Genomic DNA, 25,563 nt, shown 5'->3' on the forward strand with positions numbered 1-25,563 from the left:
ATGGACTGGGGTTCTGTCCTCTATTCACATCTATTTCTCCTCTCCTCCATTCTTGATTATTAATTTAACATTTAGTTCTCCGTGCTTGTTTAGTGCAGTGCGACTCATGTATTTTTTCTCTTTCCCACTCCTCTCCGGGGGAGCGAGAGTGATTCCAGATTCTTGTTGGATCGTCTGTGCTCCTGTCCTTGGCCGTGGAGCCTCTGGCTTGCCTCGCACCCCCAGCTGTCCCCCAATTCAATTTGGATGAAGCATACCTGCTGCACTATTCAAACGTAGTTGTAGAGTTAGATAACCCCTGATGTTTCTTCTTTTTTCCCCGGAATCTGTTTTTTTAGTAGTTTAGCTTCACTGAGAAGGAGGATCTAAGGGCTGGGATGCCCAGTTTAGCTTCGTCTTTTTAGTTTAATTAAGCAATCAATTGTATTTTATGAATGATTTCATGTTTTTATAAAATTACCGGTATGAAGCCCATTGAGACAACTGTTGGGCTTTATAAATATAATCGAATTGAATTAAATGAACAAGAAAGAATTGGAAGAAAAGGAAAATAAAATGACAATGGTATCATCCTCGGCAGCAGGGGGCGCTCTAGTGCAAATCCGAGATTTTGTGGAAGAAGTCGTGTGACGCGGCTGTGTCACACTGCGCAGATGCGCGTCCCGCGGCTAGAAGCAAGAGCGGAACTCGAACGGACTCGCAGAAACAGACTGGGAAACGACGTGCCAGAGCGGAGGAGAAAGGTGCGCCAGACGCCCAAGGTCTGCGACACAGGAGGTAAGCCGCGCTGTCTGAGGTGAAGCCGCTGGACCTGACGGGGCGCGCCTGCGTCAGCAGGGAAGGCCTGTGTAGCGGCTCTTCGCTCTCACATGCCGCCATTAGCCCGCCCCTCCGCCGTGAGTTGCGGTTCAGCAATAAGTTGGCGAAGTTAAGCGTCAATCCATATGTTCTGAATCTGATGAGTCAGTGACCAAACCGAACCAAATAGAAAAGTTTCTACGTTGAGTTCTAACTTCTCTATGTGGCGGTACCGGTCCATAAAAAAAAAAACATTGTGCACCCCAACGGGCCGAAGGTACCAGAAGGTTCTGTCCGGTCCAATCGTGTTCCCGTGTTCCAAAACACAGCTCTAGCCGCAGACAACCTGTGTCTGCGTGTCTTTAACTGGCCGATTTGGAAACAGAGCTTGTTGGTGGGAGGATTTCCGCTTCAACCAACTGTAGAAAATCCTACTCACAGGTTACCAATGTGTAGCTAGCATGTCATGTCAAGAAGGCGAGGACGTGTTCGTTTCCTCCAAAAACCCACGGCACGATGCCGCAAAAATTAACTGTTGCTACCCCCCCACTTGTATATACACACACACTCGCACTCCACCACCACAAAAAAAAGAAAAACCGGGAACAGACTATTTCCTGGAGTCTAGTCTGCACCGTTCAAGGCCAACGGCCAATTACTCTCGAAGTTTGTGTCACGCGCTGTCCTTTGTTGTTGAAAAGGTGAGCCAGATGTGAGCTCTGCTCTGTGCGCGCCGACAGGTTTGCGATGCCCTGACCAGTATTTCTCATTACTTAATCCAAACGGGGCCAGTAGTAGACAGACGGCGCCTGACCCGCACTTCTTACGGTGTTGCGAAGTTTTGCCCTTATTCAGGGTTACATCAGCTTAGATTTTAAAGTGGTGTCTGCATGGATCTGACCCCGAACCGGGTCAAAGAGTCCTCTGTTCTGATGCGTTCTTATGTCTCTCTTTTTTTTTCTCTCTTCTGATGTGTCTCCTGCTGACTTTCATAAATGAGTTCCTTATCTCCATAGCAACCATGGTGGGTGAACGCTGCAATGGAAATTTGCTGGTCCAACTCGGCCCCCGACTTCAGGCGTATCCAGAGGAGCTGATTCGTCAACGCCGCACCCACGATGGTCAGACGGAATACCTAATTCGCTGGAGCCTCGTCTCCACGGATAATGGTTCCAGCTCGGGTGGGGGCGTCGGGGAGGTGGGTGGTACAGGCAGCAGCAGCTCGGCGGTGGGTGGGTCTGGCAGCTCCACATCTGGAGAAACGAAGCCAGAAAACATCTTGATGTGGATGACCACGGAGGACGTCTACGCCAACTGCCCCACCCTCCTGGGCAAAAGAAAGACAGATTCACAACGCCCCCTGCAGCAGCAGGAGAATCAGCAAGGTGGAGCAGTGGCGGATGGAGGCCAAAGCAGTGGGGGCGAGTTCCCAACAGACGTGACCTTTGATGAGGTGGAGCTGTCTGACATGGAGGAGGACGTTAAGAACCTGGTCTGTCGGGCCAGGAAGCAGATGGCCAAAAAGAGCGACTTCTCCATCAACATCATGCACACCATCCACGTGCTGAGTGCCTACGCCAGCATCGGTTCACTCGTCGGCGTCTTTAAGGAGACTGGTGCCCTCAACCTGCTGATGGAGCTGCTGTGCAACAAAGAGACACAGACGCGCCGCAGCGCTGGCAAGATGCTGCGGGCGCTTGCTTCACATGACGCAGGTAAGAACTGTCCTGCTACATACAGCGCAGCAGGGAGACGACCTCTCTGGGGGTCTGGGTTTGGTTTTGGTCCTGCAGAAGTGCTGCTCTGTTGTGATGGTGATGCACTATATGTGGAGCCTCACAGGGAGGTCTGTCTTTATCCGGCAGCTGTGCATGCTTCAACTCTAACTCAGTCTGTGTCACATGCTTACAGGGTTATGCAAAACTTTCACTTGGAGAACACTGAGGAAGTGTGAGTGTGCATGTTTGAGTTTTGTGGCTGGACCACACTTTCTGTCAGAATGTAGAATTGTAAAATCTTAATTCTTTTCTCTAAAAGTTAGTGTGTTGGAAATGTTTACCTGGAACAACAGGTGAAGGTGTGGATCGAGCTGTGAGGGACATTTCAGGGGGGAACTGCGGGGGGAGCAACAAATAAAGCTATTACAGCTTTTAGCAAAACTTTAGGTGGAGCTGTGAATGAAATGGGGTGGAGCTGTGAATGAAACGGGGTGGAGCTGTGTAAGCTTTGGCAATAGTTTTAGTCTCATATAAAAGATGTTCCTTTTTTTAACTGAATGACTAAGGCAGGGGTTGTGGTTTAGTGCTTCATCAGTTACTCATACTTAAAGCCCACAGAAGGCCTCAGATGTCCAGCAGCTGCAGGTCATGTCTTTCACTGCTGCAACTCCATAGGACGGGAAGTAACGTTGTCGTGGAAACGGGAAGTACAGCGAATGTTGTCCAGCTGAAAGCGATCTGAGACCCAATCAAAGCAGTATATTCTGGAAAGGTTTCAGCTGTCAGGAAGAGGTGGGCTGATCTTGGACAAATGATCTCAATGGAGAGGAGGAGCTGCTGGAAAATCCTGGTCTTCCGTCTGGATCTCAGGGTTCAGTACCTTCTGTCTGAGCTTGGGTGGTTTTAATGTTTGTTTGTTTTTTCTTTATGTGCATGCTTCAATGATGAACTTTAAATTCCTGACAGACACAATAAAAAAAATCTGGAGAACTGATTGACATTCAAAGATGAACAAAGCAGGAATGAATTGATTATATGATGAGGCAGGGGTCAGTCCTTCTGGCTGATCATCTCTAAATGAAGCAAACACACTTTCAAACCTGGGGCTCCAGCTGTGTCGTCAATTTTGTTCACAACCAACTAGCCTGTGAATGCTAAGTAAACAAACAATTTGAATGTTCAGGTCTTCCAGAAAAGAACAGGTGTGTGTGTATCTGCATTGCCTCGGCAACAGCATCACAAGGGTGCGAGTCCTCTGAAGAACTGGGTCGTGATGGATGGTGTTGACACGTTCCCTTTCTCCTGCAGGCAGCCGGGCCTACGTGCTGCTGTCCCTCAGTCAGCAGGACGGCATTGAACAGCACATGGACTTTGACAACCGCTTTACTCTGCTGGAGCTGTTCGCTGAGACCACGTCATCTGAGGAGCACGGCATCTCCTTTGAGGGGGTGCACCTGCCTCAGGTACACACTGTCAGTCTCATAACAACCCCCCCCACACACACACACACGCACACAAATGAATCAGTTCTAATGTGTTGGTCCGCCGCAGGGACAACCTCCAATGTGTCATTTGATTTTTAACAGCAATAAACATTTGAAAAAGGGATCAAGCTTTTTATTTGGACAGGAATATGAAGTTTTGACTAGTATTTTATAAAGAACATTAAACTGTGAATAAAATTTATGAACCTAAATTTCAATTTCTTAACAATGTTGAAATTAAGGCTAATAATGTTAATTATTACCATGTCATCTTTATACATCAATTAAGATGCTGCATCACTGCTTCAAAGTTTATCAGCAAAAACAACCAATCAATATTAGCTGTTGGAGTCTATTAAAAAAGAAAAAGAAAAGAACATTCTTAATGCTAGATATAACACATATTTAAGCCTTTTTTACATTCTTTTGACTACTGGAACTCAGAAAAGCAGCTTTGCATTGATATGCAACTTTATACGGAAGTAAAGTGCTAATGTGATCGGTGTAGTTCAGCTAATGCTGTTGCGGGGAAAAGTTGCTTCGTGCCGTTATGCAACACTTTACATTAATAATGTGTTGCATATCGGGGCAAGCCGAAATGAAAAGCCAATTCTCTCCACGTCAAAATCAGCTGATTCACGTTGATCGCATAAACAGTCGAGTACCTATAGTAGGTCAGAGAGCCTGGTCATTAAGGTGTTGCTGGCGACGGCTCCAATGTTAAATTGTTAAAGCTTCTTTTCTTCTTTTTCAACATTTTCTGAGTAGTGTCTCAGTAGTTGAGCCTCTTTTCATGATAATCGCCCATTGTTGTATTTTAGCACCAACCTGCTATCTGACGTGCGCCATCTGACAACCTTCCCTCCATAGTGCACGGTGCCAGACAGGTTCTAAGAAACAATTCAGTTCACAACTACAGTAATAAATCAAAGAGCCAAATATCAATTCAAGAAAAATGGCGCCTGAGATCTCTAAAAGTCAACATTGTGACCTGATTTTCAGCAGAGAGACAACTTGACCTCAACTTTCCTGATAACAGCTCAGAAGGACAATAAACTAAGTCTGTAGACATTACAACAAAGAGATCTTATAAACTCTGTTAAATCCAGAAGGATGCCTGTCAATCAGGCAACAGAAGATGGCATACCAACCTTGGACAACAGATAGAATATGGACCTTTTTATTTCACATCATTGCCCTATAATTATAATAAAAAATTGCTTAATCAATTATTATAGATAGTTCAACTGATTCTTCTTTCTCTTTCGGCTTTTCCCATCAGGGGTCGCCACAGCGAATCATCGTTTTCCACCTCACTCTATCATGAACATCTTCTACCCTAACATTAGCCAACTTCATGTCCTCTGTTAAGACATCCATATATCTCCTCTTTGGCCGTCCTCTTGCCCTCCTGCCAGGCAGCTCCATCTCCAACATCCTTCTACCAATATATCCACTATCCCTCCTCTGAACCATCTCAGTCTGGCTTCTCTGACTTTGTCGCTAACACAGGCAACATGAGCCGTCCGTCTGATGTACTCGTTCCTTATCCTGTCTAACCTGGTCACTCCTAAGGAGAACCTCAACATCTTCATCTCCGCTACCTCCATCTCAGCCTCTTGTCTCTGTCTCACTGCTACCGTCTCTAACCCATAGAGCAGAGCTGGTCTCACCACTGTCTTGTACACCTTTCCTTTGAGTCTTGCTGGCACTCTTCTGTCACACAACACTCCTGACACTTTCCTCCAACCGCTCCAACCTGCCTGCACTCGCCTCTTCACCTCTTTTCCACACTCCCCATCACACTGAACTGTTGACCCCAAGTACTTAAACTCCTGCACCTTCTTCACCTAAGTCCCCTGTAACCTAACGCTTCTACCTTGATCCCTCTCGTTCAGACACATGTATTCTGTCTTACTACGACTGACCTTCATGCCTCTTCTTTCCAGAGCAAACCTCCACCTCTCTAGCTGTTCCTCCACCTGCTCTCTACTCTCACTGCAAATTACAATGTCATCCGCAAACATCATTGTCCAGGGAGATTCCTGTCTTACCTCGTCTGTCAGCCTGTCCATCAGCATAGCAAACAAAAAAGGACTCAAAGCTGATTCTTGGTGTAGTCCCACCTCCACCTTGAACTCCTCTGTCTGACCTACAACACATCTCACCACCGTCATACTTCTCTCATACATGTCCTGAACTACTCTGACATACTTCTCTGCCACTCCAGACGACCTCATACAGTACCACAGCTCCTCCCTCGGCACCCTGTCATACGCCTTCTCTAAATCTACGAACACACAATGCAGCTCCTTCTGACCTTCTCTGTACTTTTCCATCAACATTCTCAAAGCAAAACTGGCATAAGTGGTGCTCTTACGGGGCATGAAACCATACTGCTGCTCACAGATCTCCACCTTCTTCCTAAGCCTGGCTTCCACTACTCTTTCCCACAGCTTCATTGTGTGGCTCATCAACTTTATTCCTCTATAGTTGCTGCAGTTCTGCGTGTCACCCTTGTTCTTAAAGATCGGGACCAGAACGCTTCTCCTCCATTCCTCAGGCATCTTCTCACTCTCTAAAATCCTATTGAACAAACTCGTTAGAAATTCCACTGCTGTCTCTCCTAAGCACTTCCATACCTCCACAGGTACGTCATCAGGACCAACGGCCTTTCCGCTCTTCATCCTTTTCAGAGCCTTCCTAACCTCATCCTTTCCAATCTCTGCTACTTCCTACTCCACAACAACCACATCTTCCTCCCTTCTTTCCCTGTCATTTTCCTCGTTCATCAGCTCCTCAAAATACTCCTTCCATCTTTTCTGTACACTCTCCTGGGTTGTTAGCACCTTTCCATCTCTGTCCTTTATCACCCTTATCTGTTGCACGTCCTTCCCATCTCTGTCTCTCTGTCTGGCTAGCCTGTACAAGTCCTTCTCTCCTTCCTTTGTGTCTAACCTGTCATAAAGCTCATCATAAGCTTTCTGTTTGGCCTTTGCCACCTCTCTCTTCACTTTACGCTGCGCTTCCTTGTACTCCTGTCTACCTTCCTCAGTCCTTTCTACATCCCACTTCCTTTTAGCCAACCTCTTCCTCTGGACGCATTCCTGTACTTCCTCATTCCACCACCAAGTGTCTTTACCGTCTTTCCTCTTTCCAGATGACACACCTAGCATCTTCCTACCTGTTTCCCTGATAATCTCTGCTGTAGTTTCCCAGTCATCTGGAAGCTCATCCTGACCACCCAGGACCTGTCTCAACTTCTGCCTAAATTCCTCACAAGTTTCTTCATTCTGCAGCTTCCACCACTTGGTCGTCTTTTCTGTTTTCCCTCTCTTCTTCTTCCTGACCTCCAGAGTCATCTTACACACCACCATGCGGTGCTGTCTGGCTACACTCTCTCCTACCACCACTTTGCAGTCATTAACCTCTCTCAAATGACCTTGTCTACATAGGATGTAGTCCACCTGAGTACTCCTACCTCCACTTCTGTATGTCACTCTATGTTCCTCTCTCTTCTGGAAGTAAGTGTTGACTACAGCCATTTCCATCCTCTTTGCAAAGTCCACTACCATCTGTCCCTCCAGATTCCTTTCCTTCACACCAAACCTGCCCATCACCTCCTCATCACCTCTATTGCCCTCACCAACATGCCCATTAAAGTCTGCTCCAATAACAACTCTCTCTCCTCTTGGGATACTCTCTATGACCTCATCCAACTCACTCCAGAATCTCTCCTTCACTTCTAACTCACAGCCAACCTGTGGCGCATACCCACTGTCTACATTCACCATCACCCCTTCAATTTCTAACTTTAGGCTCATCATCCTGTCTGAGACTCTTTTCACCTCTAGAACACTGTTTACAAACTCCCCCTTCAGAATCACTCCTACCCCGTTTCTCTTCCTATCAACACCATGATAGAACAGTTTGTATCCTCCTCCAATACTACGTGCCTTGCTGCCCTTCCACCTTGTCTCCTGCACACACAGTACATCCACCTTCCTTCCCTCCATCATGTCTGCCAGCTCTCTGCCTTTCCCTGTCATTGTGCCAACGTTAAGAGTCCCTATTCTCAAACCTATGTTCCTGCCATTTCCCTTCTCTCTCTGGCCACGGACCCTTCTGCCTCCCCTCTTTCTTCGACCAACAGTAGTCAAATTTCCACCGACACCCTGTAGGTTAACAGCATCGGTGGCGGTCGTTGTTAACCCGGGCATCGACCGATCCGGCATGTCTAAAGTGTTGTGGATGATTCGCATGGTTATTTTGGCAATTTTTACGCCGGATGCCCTTCCTGACGCAACCCTCTCTATTTATCCGGGCTTGGGACCGGCACAGAAGTAACTGGCTTGCTACCCCTGTGGCTAGATTCGATAGTTCAACTGATTGATCTCTAAATATATCACTTCACTTAACCCTGTCAAAATGCTGAAGGCAAAGAAAGCAAAGGTTTGGCTGAACTTCACTACAAAAGATTAATTCAGTGACGTGTACAATGCTCTTAAAAAAGGCTGCCGTTGTGGCAGTGAGCGGGGAAATGCATGTTAACTTCAGCGTGTGTGAAAACGGAGATGCAGCAGTGCACTGTCAGAAAGAAGAAAATAAAAAGGATCTTACGCGCATTCAAGTGCTCTCCACCCTGTCGCGCTGCTTCATCACACTTTAAAGGCTTTAGGAAAAAAATGGCATTTTTTACTTTTCTAAGCGCTGGTTCAAGAACCATTTAGGCATCAGAAATGTTTCAAAACTACCAGTTGACCACCAGCACAGAAACAAATCCTGTCAGTTACCCATCCATACTCAAACTTGTCCTTATTATGTTCAACATGTGCGGTTTTGTTTTGTTCTTACAGATTCCTGGGAAGTTGCTATTTTCCTTGGTGAAGCGTTACCTGTGCGTTACGTCCCTGATGGACAAACTCAACACTGCAGGAACAGAGTCGAGCTCTGAAAGGCAAGACCCGAGCCCCTCCCCCGCCACGTCCTCCACCTCTGTCCACCAGATGGACCTTGTCCGCCTCCAGAAAGAGTTTGATTTCACCATGGCGATGGCCAATTTGATCTCAGAGCTGGTTCGAGTGATGGGCTGGGACCGGAACAGGCAGCCCCCAGATGGCTATACCCACCACACTGTGGGAGGCGAGGCTTGTGCGAGGAAAGAGGAGCTCGAGAATCTGTGCCGCCCTGTCCTTAGGTCCATTTTCCAGCCTCGATTCTGCACCTCACCTATCACTCTCAGCACCAGCTCCCCTACCACTGCGCCCTCTGCCACACCTTCAAAGAAAAAGGCAGGAAATGGCTTCAAAACGCGCTCTGACTTTGCCAGCCGCTCAGCATATGTGGAGTACGTCCAGGACAACTTGAAGAGTGGCATGATGGTTCGCATGCTGGAGGATTATGAGGAGGTTAGCGGTGGAGATGAAGGAGAGTTTCGCTACAGCAACGATGGATCTCCACCTGTGCAGGTGAGAACAGGCCTGGTCTGGCTGACAGGTGCAGGAGGGATGTTACTGGGTTTAAAAAGGCGCCATAAATAGCTTAACATTGACCAATCCTGAAGCCAGCATTCACCAGAGAGCACTTCATGCTGATCAGAGTTACAGAGAAACAGCAGATGAGATGTTTTTTTGCAGCCACCTGCTGAGGCAGCAGTTCTTCCAGATTTTGATGCGTCTCTGACTTGTCAGTTTTCTCTTGCTCTGTTTAGGTTTACTGGAACTCACTGTCCCGAACATACTGGGTCCACTGGCACATGGTTGAAATCCTGGGCGGTGGCAGCAGCTGTAGCCAGGCGGAGAAGGAGACGCAGGAGAAGGCTTCCTCCCTGACTGAGACCCTCAAACTTACCACAGGTAAGAGCCAGTGACTGAACACCATCAAAACCTTCCTTCTGGTTCCGAACCCACCTTGGTTGTTGCTCCCCCACAGTGAGCCAGACTTTCTTCTCCAAGCCGCCTGGCGGCCTCTACTCGTTGCCATACTTGTCGGAGGGACTACAAATGGAGACCACAGCTCTGAGCAGAGCAGAGTGGTGGGAGATCCTGTTCTTTATCAAGAAGCTGGAACCAAAACAGCAACAGGAGGTGAATGACCTCCTGCTGCAGAACCTAGATGACCAGGTGAGACCCTGGAGAATCAGCTCGGCACTCAGGAAATCTCCAGTGGAGGGTGGAGTGATGAAGTTTCAACATGTGATCTCACCATCCAGGAGGAGACGCTGGATGACTCGTCCCTCATAAGCTTGGCGGTTCCTGGAGACACGGCCAAAAAGGTTCTGCACTATCTGAAACAGAAGCTTCCATCATCATGCCTCAGCGACCTGCTGTGCTCGCACGCCTTCTCCAAACACTACATGAAGAGAGGAGGAGGTAGTTTGGAGGATGAGGAGCTGCTGGGTAAGGACTCCCTCTCTCTTAGTGTGTCTCTCTGATAAAGACTTCATATGAACTGTGGTTTGTCCTGCAGCTGAAGGCTCTCTGGCTTCGTCTGCTCTGGGGGGAGGTGGAGGAGCATCTCAGAGTTTGTCTGCAGCTTCATCAGCCTTAAATTCCTCTTCCTCAGCGATGGGCTCTGTCTCTAAAAAGGCAAAGAAGGAGCTTCCCGCCGAATCCAGCTGCAGCGGCTCAGAAACAGAAAGCGAGTTTCCTACCGAGGACGACAGCAAGTACCCGGACGATTTAGAGGACAAGATGAAAGGTGAGTCTGCCAATAAGGGAGTCTTTATTTTTTGAGCTGTATTTATTTTGACAACCCCTCCCACCTCTGCGACTTGTCCTCCCTGCAGTGTTTAACAATCCACGAGTGCAGGGGAAGAAAAACCTGCTGGAAAAGATGGGGGAGGTGGTGGACATTCTAAAGAAAGGGCTGTCTGCTTCAGACCACAGCCAGCAGCTGGCTGCTGTCCTCTTCATCACCAGACTGATGGAGGACAAGAGCACCCAGGAGAAGAACTCCAACAGGATCGACTCTGCCCAGAGCTCACGGTGAGAAGATTATCTGAGACAAGCCTGCAACCACAGAGAAGCGTCTTCACAATTCTGCCAGATCTGTGACAGAACTCAGCTTCTGTTTTCTTGTCACTTGCTGCTTAGGTTCTGTTGGATGAACTTGAACTCTGAACTTGTGTCCTCCTACAGGGACAAAGTGCTTAAGCTGCTGGTGGAGCTTCTGGGCTCCCCCTCTAAAGATGTGGTGGTCAGCACGCTTCGGCTCACTCATCTGATCATGCTGAAGTACGAGTGGAGGGTTTCCTTCGCCACAGAGGGCGGGGTGAAGGCCATCCTGGCCTGCATGCAGGAGTTCTTGTTGGTTCCACATGTGCAGCAGCTGGCTCTTGCGGTGAGGATGAGCTGCATTCTACAGAGCTGGGGTGCCCTTCAGGAACTGCTGAGTGACCTGAGGCTGCTCTTCTTCCTCAGACTCTGAAGGTCATCACCGGAGCCAGTAAGCACGACCTGCGCAGCGTGGGCAGCAGCCCTCCGCTGTCCGAGTCCGGCACACAAATGATGCTGGAGATCTTCGCCAGCATCGGCTCAGCCACGCCTGAAGGCTCCAAGGGCTTGCTGGCCGTCATCCCCGCCGCCATCGACCTCATGCTCAGTACCAAAGGGTAGGTGAGTGCTGCAGCTTTTGTGTTTTACAGCTTTGTGCTGATGGCAGGTGTTTTGTGCAGCTGCATGCTGTCGGTGCACAACGGGCTTCTGGTCATCATCATGCTCATCTCCAACCACAAGAGCCTGGCTGAACAGCTGGTGGCCTGCGGCGTCACTGCTGTCCTCAAAAAGTGTCTGACATTGTCCCGGGCTGAGACCATGCTGGGCATCATTGCCCTGAACCACATCTCCATGGTGCACAAGCTGGAGAGCAAAGGTATGCTGAGCAAACCTGAACAAGACCTCCACCAGCTTCCAGCAGACCCATTCATCACCAAGATTAAGTTGATCTTCTGCTGTGTCCATGTGCTCACAGAGTCTTGCGAGCAGCTGGACTTTAAGGACACTGAGCTCCAGATGTTGTTAGTGAGTCTGAAGGAGCTGACTCCCACTAAGGAGGTGATCCAGACTCTGGAGCAGCTGCTGTGTGAAGACACCTCACAGCTGGAGCAAGAGCGCCACCAGGTTTGTGCAGGTGCACACAGACATGAGCAGGGGGAGAAGGCTCCTCTTTGAAAGAACTTACAGTGGTCCCTCATTGTTTGCTGGGATTCCATTCTAAATAGGCGAAATTCGCGAAGTGGGATTACAGGTGTTTTAAGGCTGTAAAACCCCTTGCCACACACATTTATCAGACAGACAAGAATATTTTCACAAATACCTGCAGTTCTGACAGTCACTCAGAACTCACAGGGCTGTGTATGGACGTGCACACCTGCAGACAAACAATGATAGACTGGTTAAACAGGAGACACAGACTTTACATGGGACTGAACACCTGCCTGTCACAACAGCAACCGAGCAGCAAACCACAGTGTACCCAAGCTTTTGAAGAAAACTCTGATCCTTGATTGATTAATTGTTTTTTGTTCTGCTGAGCACTGATTGTGGTTTTTGTTGAGCCAAAAGTGGAATTTTGAGGATTTTTCCCCCCCCAGTACCTCTTTTGACCTTTGTCACATCTGTAACAAAAATGGGTCCTTGAATATTCCACTACCAAAGATATCGAGCAGTCCGTTCGTCTTGGAGGTTAAAGGCAGGTTCTGGGTTCATTGGACATCATGAAAAGTTCTTTACACAAAAATATTTGAATCTGGAAGCAGCTTTTTGTCACTTCACACTCATACGGCTGCGTGCTGTGCAGGTGACCCAGAGCCGGGACACCTACCAAGACTTGGTCCGGCTTATGGAGCAGCATCGAGCTGACCGGGCAATCCAGCTCTCCATCCTAAGGTACGGAAGGCCACCAGTCATGTTTTCGTTGTGGTGCTGATAAAGCTCAGCTCACTGACTGTTCACTCCTGCAGGATCCTGGACAAGTTCCTGGATAACTACCAGGAAGATGTGCTGCCGTGGCATGAGAGCATAGAGCCCTGTCTGTCCAGCATGACGGCCTTCATCAATGACAGAGAGGTCAGCGTGCAACCACAGCAACAACGCTCATCTGTGGGTGAACTCTAATCTATCCCTGCTCTACAGGTGGTGCAGCTCTTCATCCGCTTCCTGTACAGGCTGGCATCTGTGAACAAAGACTATGCTGTGGTCATGTGTCGTCTGGGCACCAAAGAAGCTCTGGTAAAGGCGTTGGACAAACATAGCACCAACCTGCTGATGGTCACAGAGCTCAGAGACCTCATCAGCGACTGTGAGAAGTACGCCAACCTGTACAAGAAGATGACCACCAGTGTCCTGGCAGGATGCATCCAGGTACATTTGCAGTGTTTCCTGAACATGTTGAACAGCCTTTGAAAAGCACGGAATCAAAGCTTGCCGATTCCAAAGCTGCGGATTTCCTGTCACGGATGTTGGGAGATTAGTTTCTAGAAGAAGAGCAGCACAAAAATCTCTGAGGACTCTGATTGGACCTTCTCCTGCTTTTTTTCCTGTGCTGCAGTAAATACGTTACTGTCAGTTGTGTTGTCCATGTCCTGACTCTGACCGCTCGCCCCACCCACTTTCTCCCATCAGATGGTGCTGGGTCAGATTGAAGACCACCGCCGCAGTCACCAGCCTATCAACATCCCTTTCTTTGACGTTTTCCTCAGAAACCTTTGCCAGGGTCAGTCTAGAACCCCTTTAACATACACACATGCACAAACTACTATACATTCATAAGAGTTTTGCAACAATAAAGCACTTGTACTCATACTGCTTTCAGGCTCCAGTGTGGAGCTGAAGGAGGATAAGTGCTGGGAGAAGGTGGAGGTATCATCCAATCACCACAGAGCCAACAAACTTACAGACAAGAACCCTAAAACCTACTGGGAGTCAAACGGCTGCACAGGCTCGCACTTCATCAATGTTTACATGCACAAAGGAGTCATCATCAGGTAGGCGTCACGTTCTTCTCCTTTTAGCCCACCCCTCTTTTTGTGTCGAGAGTGACACTGTACTTCTGCTCAGACAACTTGCCATCTTGGTGGCCAGTGAAGACTCCAGCTACATGCCAGCCCGGATCCTGGTTCTGGGTGGAGATGACCCCAGCAACATCAACACAGAGCTCAACACTGTATGCTGATCACCACCTGATCTCCACCTTGCAGGAGGTTTTTTTTCTTGACCTGCTGTTTGTTTCTGTGCAGGTAAATGTGGCTCCCACAGCCAGCCGTGTGGTTCTACTGGAGAACATGACCCGGTTCTGGTCTATCATCCAGATCAGGGTCAAGAGATGCCAGCAGGTCAGACCCTGAGTTTGTTTTACTTGAGATTTAGGTCCTATTTGCTGTTCTGACCTTCACCTCTGTCTCAAGGGGGGCATCGACACCCGGGTCCACGGCTTCGAGGTTCTAGGTCCAATGCCGACATTTTGGCCCGTGTTTAAGGAGCAGCTGTGCTGTCGAACATACCTTTTTTACAGCACCAAAGCCAACACCTGGTGTCAGGAGGTGATGGAGGACCGGACACAGCTGCTGCAGCTATTCAACAAGTATGAGTGCCAACGTGCAAAAAGAGCGGGAAAATCCATTCATCAATTTTAGAAATATATTTTCTTTTTAGGCAATTCCATTACTATTGTTTTCTTTCAGTAGGAATTCATTATTTTAATTTTTTTATGTATGTTTTTGGTGTATGTGTTTCATCGTGTGCAGGTTAAACAGCGCTCTGAGGCACGAGCAGATGTTTGCAGATCGTTTCCTGCCCGACGTTGAAGCTGCTGAAGCTCTGGGTCGGACTTGCTGGGAGGCTCTAATCACCCCCATCGTGAAGAGCATCACTCAGTCAGGTACACTCACATACACGCTCTGAGTCCAGTGCTGTCGAGTCAGACTAAAACACAGGAGGTGACTGCAGATACATCACTGCAGCAGCTATGGTTCTGTTGGTCAGGGCTGTCTGCATCAGTTTAATCCAGACATGTCCAATGTCTGGCCTGTAGGTGAAAAGGAGGTTGGGAATTATTTGTGACTAATTTTTCATTTGGTCCCCTGCACCCTTTAAAAAATGTACAACACACAGCCCCACGGGTAAGAGTAGAAAATACATGCATCCCAAAAAAACACTTGCAGCCATGTGATAAACTTAAGGTTCTTTTATTAAATACAGTCTCTTCGTGCTTCATTGGTGTTAGCAGAGCAGCAATATGAGAGCAAAGAGCTTCATTTGGTGGTTCCAGTTTAGGAGGTTTTATTGTGAAAAATGTTAATTTTGTTATTTTAGAAATGACTGTTTACTGCTTTCTGATTTTGAGATCTCACAATCTGCCTCCAAAATAACAACAAACTATTAAACTATTTAAATCCTCCAGCATCTTCAATTTTAAGAAACCTGCAAACTCTTTTGGATAAAGATGTCTAAATGATAAACATTTAAATCCAAGCATGCCATGAGTGTTTGATCTTGTTATTTCAGGCTCATGCAGTTTTCTAACATGATTCATTCAAATGTCTACTGGGTGAAGAACATGCAAAATCTCCTTAAGACGTCTTCTCTCAGACTTTCAGGGTGCTTCCTTCCGTGTTTGGATCTGTTTGAAAACTGTAGCACTCTTGTTTTTTTACCCAGAATCCTCAGCATGCAGCCCTCTGTCCTGGCTACTCAGCGAGTATCTGGACAATGCCGAGCTGGTCCAGCGCTTTAAGAGTCGGGCTGCCATCTTTAACTCCAGAGTGAGGCGGCTCACGCACCTTCTGGTCCACGTGGACACGAGTCAGCCGGACAGCGAAGAGCTCAAGCCGCCAGTCAAGTCTAGTAAGTTAAACACAGAAAAACAGAACCTGCGTGATGCTTTTGTTGGGAATGAACTGGATTTTAAGAAAAAAGGTTTCCATTTTGGACCTGATGCTGTGGTTGGTGTCTGTGAGTGGTGTCATCATGATGGTCACATGATCCTTAAGGGAAAACCATAAATTCCTACATTTTCTTCAGCTTTTTCAAAGATTTTATGTAGAAATATGTTTTTAAACGAGCGGCTGCCCTGCCCCCTCTGGCGCAGCAGCTTCATCGGTGTGGGCTGCATCAGGGCCAGTCTGAGCCCGGATCAGATGGTTTCCTCAGCAGAAAACATCTGAGCAGCAGCACCTCATCACTCCAGATCCACCACTTAAAGGAGTCTGTTCTGTTTGCAGAAGGTCTGAACAGGAGCAAAGAGCTGAAGAGTAAGTAAGAGCTGCGTTTCTTTACAATCTGCTCTCACATTTCATTTGTCCTCGTGAACAAAGGATGGCCCCCTTCTGGCTGAATCAGAGAAGAGCACCTCCCACTCTGTCTTAAGGCTGCCAAAACTTTGTGTGATACAAGTTTCACATGCAAGCAGCAGGGGCCGCTGTGCAGTGTCTGTCTAACCATGGAGTAAATGCATCCAGCAGGGGGGCTGTCCTCGTCTGAAGCAAAGAAAACACTGAGCTTCTTTCAGACGTCATCAGGATGCGTTTGGCTTCATTTTTTCCTTTTAGTTTGGACTGCTGCTGTTCCTGGCCAGAGTTCCTGCTCCCACGCTCTGGTTTTGGAGAGGAGGAGGAGCGCTGACGCTTTGAATTTTTCTGTTTGCGGCTGCCGTTTTCACCGTGCTTCTTATCTTCGGTTGCGTTGAGCGGGAAGCGTCCACAGCCGCCTCTCCGCTCATCTGCTGTTCTGTTTTCCAGATGGTAAGGATGGGAAGAACAGAGACACGGCTGCCGCCTCGTCTTCCTCTTCATCTTCTTCAGCTAAGCCCAAAGTAAAGAGCAGCAGCAGCATTGCAGGCATCGCCCACTGCTGGCAGGGGGTGGTACAGCGTCAGGTGAGCTGTCAGAATGCTTCTTAAGTTAGTGGTCGTTCTGATATTATGTTAGAAAAAAACATTTAAACCTTATTTGTTAGTTTTCTTAAACAGAGCACTTCTGTGAACAATCACATTAACAATTAACTAGTTAAATAAGGTGATAAGTCGTCTCGTGAGAAAGTGTGGGGACTTCCTTTAGTATCTTCAAAACAGAATTGCTGCATAATCATGATAATGGGTATTCATAACTATCTCATGTCAGTGTAACCATGTATTTGTTTCAGTTGTTTTTGAGAGATTCTTAATTTTTTTTCTTCTTTTTTTAATCACTTTTTCCCCAGAGTTTGCACTTTGTAGACGGTCCCTTGGCAGCCGTCTCGCTGTAGGCAGCACAGAGAGCCATTATTGTTAAAAGGAAACAAAATCTTTTTTCTTTCGGAAAACCTTTGTAGGTCGGTGTTTCAGTTGAGACAAAACAAATGAGACAGTTGCTGTCAGTTTAAATGTTTAATAGTTATGGAGCCCAAAAGTCCGAATCAGTGAATGTCTTCCTAACTTAGTTAATCAAACTGTTTTTTACCTCCTGCTTAAACTGCTGCAGTATTCTGCTGCGCCTTACAGCAATAAAATCTCATGATCTGTTCTTGATATGCAGACTTCTAGTAGAGTATTTATCTGTAATAATAAGCTTAAAATATATAGTGCTGATGTAAAAAAAAATCCGATCACTGATAGGGACACAACATCCAATATTGATAGAATCTGAAACTACGTGATCAGGCCTAATTTTTGATCATATGATCAGACCGGGACATGCCTACCAAAAACTAAATATTTGAATGGAGATGATTCATTGATGCTAATGCAGCCAAGTTTTTGTCTCTGATGATTCACCTCCACCAGGTGTGAACATACTTGACTCACCCCCGTGGTGCATTCAATAGACTCATGGAAATCTGCCAATTTGCCCCCTTCAGGTGAAGAAGTTCTTGGAGTTGAACTTTAACCAGCAGGACTTTGTGGAGCGATACAGGATTCTATACCTACGGTTAAAGAACGCCATGGAGGAGCTGTTTGGACAGCAGACCGCCTTCGTCCTCGCACTGCGGCATGGCTTCTCTGCAGCGCTACTGCAGCTCTCCATCCTCAGAGCCATGCATGTAAGTCTGGAGCGAGTGCACGCCAAGAAGTTAACTTCAGTCCAAGTCCTCATTCTGTGGTCAGGAAGAGGATGTGATGAAGGTGTATCCTGTGTGTAGGTGAGTGAGCGCTTTGCTCAGTACATCGATCAGACGATCCAGGCCAGTGGAGCGGCGTCTAACAGCACGGAGACTTTGGAGCGGCTGCAGCAGTTTTTGGAGCCCATGCTCTTCTTGTCCGGCCTGGAGCTCGCCAACACCTTCGAACACTTCTACAGGTTTGTAGTCTGACTGACGCTGCTGTGCTGATGGCAGCAGCCCCAGACCCAATGGTGCTACTTTTCTTCCTGACAGGTACTACCTTGGAGACCGGCTGCTGGCTCGGGGAACTACGTGGTTGGAGAGCGCTGTGATCGAGCAGATCGGCAGCTGCTTTCCCAGCCGCTTCCCTCAGCAAATGATGAAGAACCTGAGCGAGTCCGCCGAGCTGCAGCAAGAGTTCCATCTGTACCGGCTTCAGCAGCTGGACCAGAGCCTGCAGGAGAAGGACCAGGTCAGCAGAACCCTGCAGTACTATGTTCAGGTGGATCACAGGAGGCAGGTCTCTTCACTTGCAGATGTTTCTGCTTCATTAGTTTACATGATTTACCCTGAAAACTTATCTGGACAGTTGTACTGGCTCTGAAGTTAGAGTGCAGCTGTGGAGAGCCTGTTTAGGCAAAGCTTAAATGTATTTTTAGCAGAAAATTGCAAACTTATTTAGAACTGATTTGTAAATGATACAGACCCCCTACAGATTCAAACTGGACTCTGAATCCTCTCATGAAGAAAGAATGGTTCTGTTCTCGTTGGCCTAGGACATGGAGGAGGAATGGGAGGAACTGGAGGAGGAAGCTCAGGTCCAGGTTCTGGTTCTGTCTCCACGCTGCTGGGCCGTGTCGTCTCTCTGCTTACTGGATGAACCAGGAAAACATTTCCCAGCTAAGCTGTGTTCCTACCTGAACCACTTCACCCAGTTCTACACCCACAGTGAGTACCAGCTGAGCTTTGACTCAATGCCTTTGACCCTGGCTAGGACAGATCTTTTTAACCCTTGTGCTATCCTATGGGGTCCAGATGATCCGACCCTTACATTGACGTGTTATCCCTGGCATGACAAAGGTGGATAAAGGTGAAGACGATTTGATGTAATCCATGGACACCAATGAAGATCACAAATCATTGAAGAAAAAAAGTTTAGAGCACTGTCTAGTGGGTCTAGATGACCCTACCACCAATGTTAAAGTGCCTAGGATAGCACAATGGTTAAGACCATTCAGGCTCACCTCAGGCTTTGGGTTTGACCCTGATTCTGCTATGTCCAGGTCAGTCCATGTGTGGTCTGAGTCAGTCCAGGCCCCGGCGGCTGCAGTGGACCTGGCTCGGTCACGCCGAGGTGCAGTTCGGCTGCTGGACGCTGCACGTGTCCACTCTGCAGATGTTTGTGCTGCTGCAGTTCAATGACCTCCCAGTAAGCGTGTTTTCTGTTTGTGTGTGTGTTTGTGTTTCTGCAGTGTTTGTGTGTTCACCCTCTGGTGTGTGTTCTTGTTTAGGAGCTTTCTGTGGAGTCTCTGCTGCAGCAGACTGCTCTCTCTCCTGCGGTTCTCCTCCATGCTCTGCAGCCACTCATCAGTGAAGGAGGTCCTCTGACCTGCAGCACGCCGGACCAACCATGCCAGGGTACGGTCTGCTCCAGCTTTCTTCTCCTCACCCTCCCTCGTCCTCTTCCTGAAACATCCCCTTCTGCATGCAGGTGTGCTGACACTGAACCAGCAGGTGGCCTCCCTCAGCCAGGGGGGAATTCCAGCTCAGGTGCAGCTGCTGCCAAAGCAGACATACCTGAATGTGGACGAGGAAGCAGCCAGCACATTGGAGAGAAAGAGGAACATCATCTACTGCCTGATTGTACACATCATCAAGCAGGAGAAGGAGATGCACATTGACAACCTGGTCTTCAAAGTGAGTAGCGCCCCCTGCAGGACACACCTTCAGCTGCTCCGGAAGGATGAGTCACTGCATTCTGTTCACCCTACAGGTTCTGGACTCGTGTCAAAAGCAGGAGTCATCTGGGTCTTCCGGCACTGCCCGGTTCAGCTGCAGCACGGGTGACGTTCTCTCATGCATCATGCACGTCATCAACAAAGGCTGCGTCCGCCGCAGCGAGGAGAACCCGCACATCGTGGAGTTTGTTCCAGAGGACCCGTCCACGCCGCAGAAAGGCCACGCCCAGTTCTCCTTCAGCCACACCGACACAGGGAAGGAGGCGGCCGCATGCAGTGTGGCCGACATCAGGTGTGACCACGTCCTCTGACCTCATGCACGCGCTCAGTCCTCCCGCCAGCGCTGCACCCTGCTCCCTTTATGTTGGCGTCATCCTGAATGTAAATGTAGTTTTATGGAGAAACAATAAAGACGAGACTAAAAGTGCTAAAGGTGTTGGATGTTCTTACCGCACAGGAAAACCTCAGATACAGGGTTCTGTTTTAGGTCAACTTGAGAGAACAGAATGTTTCCGTGGAAGAGAACCAACACTTCAGTGCTGGTTCTGGTTTTAACTAATCCAGACCAGAAGCAGGTGCCAAAAGATGCACCCCTGTGCCCTGAAGGGGGTGCTGTAGGGGTACAGCAGCAGAGGTCTGTTAAAATCCTCCGAGCAGCTGGAAAGCCCACTCGAGCTGGTCTGCCATCCTTTTATGCCCAACAGAACCTTGGGGCAAAACATCTGTGTGCCCTGCTCCTCTGTTGTGTACATGTGTGTGGTTTCTGTTTGTAGTCTGGTTCCGGCGCCGCAATGCTTTGAGGATGGCGTTCTGGATGCGGTTCTGTTTTCGATGGGCCGGACCATGACTCAGGAGGAGGTGCGTCAGCTGATGCGGAGGACGGTGCAACAGGTGAGTGGGTGGGTTCTGGCCGGGCTCAGCTGTCCTGCAGGTGTGCGTGGACTCAACCCTCCGCTTTTCTTCAGGTGTCGGCCACTTTGAGTCTGGACCTGGACCGGGCCGAGCACCTTCTCATCCACTGTAAGTGGAATGTGGACCTGTTGGTTCAGCGCTACACAGACGACTCCGACGCCCTCGTCATGGCCGCTGGCCTCAAGTCCCGAAACCCGCAGCCACCGCTGAGCCCCGCCGCCACCTGCCCAGTCTGTCTGGGCCCTCGGACTGGAAGTGTAGAGCCGGTGCCATCGCTCAGCTGCTTGCACTACTGTTGCCGGGTCAGAACCACTCCTGGGCACAGGCCAGTGTCTGTGTGTGTCGCTTGGCAGTGACGGGAGCGTGTGTGTCTTCCCCACAGTCCTGCTGGCAGGAGTACCTGACGGCCCGGATTGAGCAGAACCTGGTCATGAACTGCAACTGTCCCATCACAGACTGCCAGGCTCAGCCCACCTCCCACTTCTTTCTCAGCATTCTCACTGACAAGGATACGGTCGCCAAGGTAACATAGGCCTCCTGACCTCTGACAGGACCGGTACTGGGCCTGCACTCACCTTCCTGCTCCTCTCCCTCAGTACGAGAACGCCCTGCTGCGAGGATACGTGGAGTGCTGCTCCAACCTGACGTGGTGCACCAACCCCCAGGGCTGCGACCAGATCCTCTGCAAGGAGAACATGGGCAACACCGGCACATGCTCCAAGTGCTGTTGGTCCTCGTGCTTTAGCTGCAACTTCCCTGAGGTCAGAGGTCACGCCTCAACACCCATAGACCACTGGAGGTGGGGGGTCAGGATATGAGCATGTTTAGTCTCTGGGTTATTTAAAAAAAACACGCTAAAAGTAAATCTGCTTTGTTTTCATGGACTTCAGTGATTAAGTGCAATTTTCTTCATGAGACAGGTTCAAAGTCCCACTTGGAAAGGCAAGAACCTCTGAATTCAACCTTCAAACTCTCTTTGTGAACGCTAAACTTATAATGTGATTGTTAAATATTTGAAAAAAGCAATGGTGCCATTCTTCTGAATCCATTCCATCACTTCATGTCTCTGAAGACCATGATGGTCCCTTACACCCCTCCACTAACCAGTCTGCATATTAACACAGTCACCTAACCTAAAGAGAAAGCCTAATCCAAGGGCGACCAAACTTTAATTTGCTTTCACTTGCTCCTTTGTGAAGCTTCATTTTGGACATTTTTACATTTCTGTTTCTTTTTTTCCCATGTTTAATAGATGCTGCATGCATTCTGGTTTCATGTATTTGACGTGATTTTCTGCAAAGTCCTTTTTTTGGGCCGAGCTGGTTTCTGTTTCAGCAAGTTGTCCTGGTTAACTGCTGAGTAGCAGAGTTGGAGGCTCAGTTAGTCTTGTGTGAGAGTCTCCTGCATTGAGGAACAATGAGGAGCTTCATGATAGGAGGGAGTATGTGTGATAGAGCTTCCCCTGCTTGTCTCTCAGGCCCACTATCCAGCCAGTTGCAGCCACATGTCCCAGTGGATGGATGACGGCGGCTTCTATGAGGGGATGAGTATGGAAGCGCAGAGCAAACATCTCGCCAAGCTGATCTCCAAACGCTGCCCCAGCTGCCAGGCTCAGATCGAGAAGAACGAGGGCTGCCTGCAGTACGTCCTTCACATCTGATGAAGATGAAGATTAGAATGTGGATGATGATTGCACTGCTCTGTTCCCAGCATGACCTGTGCCAAGTGCAACCACGGTTTCTGCTGGCGCTGCCTAAAACCCTGGAAACCCACTCACAAAGATTACTACAACTGTTCTGCCATGGTTGGTTCACACTCAGTCATGTGATCGCCTCTCTGGCCAATCAAAAGCTAGAAGGCAGTGACGCTGTTTGACTAATTTGCAGGTCAGTAAAGCTGCACGGCAGGAGAAGAAGTTCCAGGACTACAACGAGCGCTGCGGCTTCCATCATCAGGCTAAGGTACAACACGGGCCAGAACCCCCACGGACCACAGCGCAAACACAAACGCACACACACACCCAGTGACACGAATTGCTTGCCCACCTTTTGTGCATGTCTTTGTGTGTTAGGATTTTGCCGTGGGTCTGGAGAACAAGGTGTCATCCATCAATGAAGCTTTGCAGATGAAGTCGCTCACCTTTGTCATCGACGCCTGTAAAGTCCTGGCCCAGTCCAGAAAGGTAGCCTCTTGGTTCTTGAAGGGCGGGACTACCAGCAGAGCTGTAGGCTGACTATGCCCTGACAAATGTCTGCAGGTGCTGGCCTACTCCTGCGTCTACAGCTACTACAACCAGGAGACTGAGAAGATGGATGTGATGGAGCAGCAGACGGACGCTCTGGACCTACACACGAACGCTCTTCAGATTCTACTGGGTGAGGCTCTGTTGCTCGGTCTGACCCAGCTGCTGCTGTCGGCTCTGACACCTGCTTCTGGTTTATGTCGTCAGAGGAGACTCTGCTGCAGTGCACCGACCTGGCCTCGTGCGTCCGCCTGCTAAAGCCAGAACACCTCAACACTGGACTTGAACTGATCCGGCGAATCCAAGAGCGTCTGCTGGCCATCCTGCAGCACTCCACCCAGGTATCCATCCCGCCGCAGGTCTGATGCTGCCACCAACATTCTCAGAGGAACAAAGAGGGGTTGTGGTTAAAAACTTTGGAAACCTGCTCTACAGTTTGACTACAAGGACTCGGATGTTGGCTGATTTTTGCCCTTCTTTCTGATCCAGGACTTCCGGGTCGGGTTCCAGTCCAGGAGCAGCCAGGAGGCGGAGTTGGCTCAGGCTTCGCAGCTGTCCAACCACACAGAGGGAAACAAAGCGTGAGTTCAGGAAACACAGAAGCTGCTGGCGCCTCCCAGTCAAAGCTCACTGTGACTCTCTGCTCCCGCAGGTCCAAGTCAGACCGAGCCTCGGAGTCTGGAGACTCTGACAACAACAACTATACTGGAGAAGATGGGGGTGAGGAGGCGGAGGATGAGGATGACGAATATGATGAAGAGTACGTTCCGGGCTGGCACGAAGACTACGACGAGGAAGACATCTCAGAAGACGACTTCTTCTCTGATGACTCGGAAAACCTGGAACCAAACTACTGCCCTTTCGACTGAGCTGGGGCCAAACTTGAAGATGTCCCAAGTTTGGGTGAAAATGGCGAGGACTTAACCACGCCCCCTCTTCGATCACCTGAGGATGTTAATCGCAGGAACGTCTTCCTTCACTCTCACCATGCAGCACCTGCTTCATCTGTTTTTTTTCCTTTTAGTTGAAGTATTGGAGAGGACGAGGGACAAAAGTGTTCCAAGTTTTATATTTGGACTAAAATCCCAGTTCCAGTTTAAAAACTGGCGCCTGTTTTTCCTGAGTTAACGGGGCAAGTCCTTCCTGGCCTGAAACTGGTCTGAAACTGGTCTCATATGGGTCAAAATCAGTTCACAATTTGCTCACGCCCAGTTCAAACCAGTTTGAAGACTGTGCTCGTCAATTTATTGGCATGTTAGTCAAGATTTCTTGAAACCGAACCGAGCATAAACACACACGTGCACACATATACAAGTTCATACGTGCACTCATGTTCAGCAGTAGCAGCTAACTGCACAGTTCTGTGCATGTGTCTCTGCCATTTGTGCTGACCGGTCCAAACCAGCTGGCACCTTTATGAGAACAAAGCCAAACTGCTCTCAGCCGGTTTCATGACTGGTTCCAGTCCAGTTTCCATTCTGGATCAGCTAGAGCAGGATTTCCTGTTTGTCACCTCTGAACCCAATCTTGATCTCTGAGTGTTTATGCTGTTGGCCCCCTCCCCCCTGAATGGGATTGGGGAGTTCTGGCTTGTGAAGGACGCCTGTGGAGGGGTCAGAGCGCAGCGCCTCCTCTGTCACACATGGAGATCCGCTCTGAGCTTCTCACCCGTTTGAGGAGGCAGATGTTTCTATGCATCTGCAGAACTTGAAACTCTGTTTTTTCAGGACCAGTTTCTTGGTTTGTTGTGGAGTTGAACCTCCAGCTTCCCACTCTACTGTAATTCTGAGATTCTTCATTCATATTGTTGATGTTCTCCAATGTTTCTGGTTTCTTTGCTGCAGTCGAGCGACTCCAGCCGCAGAACTAAATAAAAGCTTTTTCTTTGACCCGATGCTTTGTCTTATTTTAAGCACCTTGAAAACAGCTGGTGGAACCAGCATGTTAAACATGACCACTTAAATTAAACAGCAAACAACATTGTGCTTTAAAACTGACAATAGTGGGAAATATCAACCTTTTACCTATGAGCATTTCCTGTCCATAAACCCTCCTATACTAATGAAAGGAAGCTATACTGCCACCTACTGCTTGGTGCTTGAACTGTGGGAGGAATACTGGAGCTGGTTATTACAACAATTGTGGATTTTGTGGTATATGGCCTCCTATAACCACCAACTTTGGCATGGACGTATCTTAGGATCTTTCAGAAAAGCACATTAGTCTCTAGCAAATCGAATACTTTATAATAGTATTTTGTCGGTACCCCCTCAAGATTAAAGACGGGGCACGAAGATGGTGTCCATAAAAATGAGTTGGTTCTTCTAGTAAATGATTACATCCGGACTTTCAGTAAAAATTCTCACAGTCAGACTG

General features: G+C 48.5%; 1 protein-coding gene across 6 annotated transcripts; it reads left to right on the top strand.

Moving 5' to 3' along the window:
* The first annotated feature begins 581 nt into the window (after positions 1 to 581).
* On the top strand, positions 582 to 25,076 carry cul9 (cullin 9). 6 transcript variants are annotated; one of them, XM_020709385.3, is made up of 45 exons: positions 582 to 777; positions 1,815 to 2,513; positions 3,825 to 3,979; positions 8,857 to 9,468; positions 9,711 to 9,855; positions 9,932 to 10,122; positions 10,212 to 10,398; positions 10,469 to 10,699; positions 10,788 to 10,986; positions 11,140 to 11,341; positions 11,422 to 11,612; positions 11,676 to 11,872; positions 11,972 to 12,120; positions 12,800 to 12,888; positions 12,963 to 13,068; positions 13,135 to 13,362; positions 13,624 to 13,714; positions 13,814 to 13,985; positions 14,059 to 14,164; positions 14,238 to 14,333; positions 14,406 to 14,581; positions 14,745 to 14,878; positions 15,658 to 15,843; positions 16,221 to 16,250; positions 16,737 to 16,873; positions 17,833 to 18,015; positions 18,115 to 18,272; positions 18,349 to 18,577; positions 18,852 to 19,023; positions 19,359 to 19,504; positions 19,587 to 19,713; positions 19,787 to 19,992; positions 20,069 to 20,325; positions 20,807 to 20,924; positions 20,999 to 21,247; positions 21,328 to 21,468; positions 21,542 to 21,706; positions 22,423 to 22,586; positions 22,656 to 22,749; positions 22,832 to 22,906; positions 23,017 to 23,127; positions 23,203 to 23,320; positions 23,395 to 23,528; positions 23,677 to 23,768; positions 23,840 to 25,076. In XM_020709385.3, exons 1-45 carry the CDS (start codon positions 654 to 656, stop codon positions 24,054 to 24,056), a joined length of 7,989 nt encoding a protein of 2,662 aa, XP_020565044.1. In that variant the 5' UTR covers positions 582 to 653; the 3' UTR covers positions 24,057 to 25,076. The 6 variants fall into 6 exon arrangements, with proteins under 6 accessions (XP_020565044.1, XP_011482533.1, XP_020565046.1 ...); XM_011484231.4 differs by having other exon boundaries at positions 18,349 to 18,547; XM_020709387.3 differs by having other exon boundaries at positions 10,565 to 10,699.
* Positions 25,077 to 25,563: the final 487 nt, after the last annotated feature.

This window comes from Oryzias latipes, chromosome 15 (genome assembly GCF_053564925.1).
Source record: "Oryzias latipes strain Hd-rR chromosome 15, Olatipes_Hd-rR_3.1".
Lineage (NCBI taxonomy): Eukaryota > Metazoa > Chordata > Actinopteri > Beloniformes > Adrianichthyidae > Oryzias > Oryzias latipes.

Excerpts from the sequence above, each read along its gene's own strand:
- cul9 (XM_020709385.3), top strand. The coding sequence starts at position 654 with ATGCGCGTCCCGCGGCTAGAAGCAAGAGCGGAACTCGAACGGACTCGC. Across the intron at positions 20,925-20,998 it reads TGCGGAGGACGGTGCAACAG|GTGTCGGCCACTTTGAGTCT; the intron begins GTGAGTGGGTGG and ends GCTTTTCTTCAG. Across the intron at positions 22,907-23,016 it reads GCTTCCATCATCAGGCTAAG|GATTTTGCCGTGGGTCTGGA; the intron begins GTACAACACGGG and ends TTTGTGTGTTAG.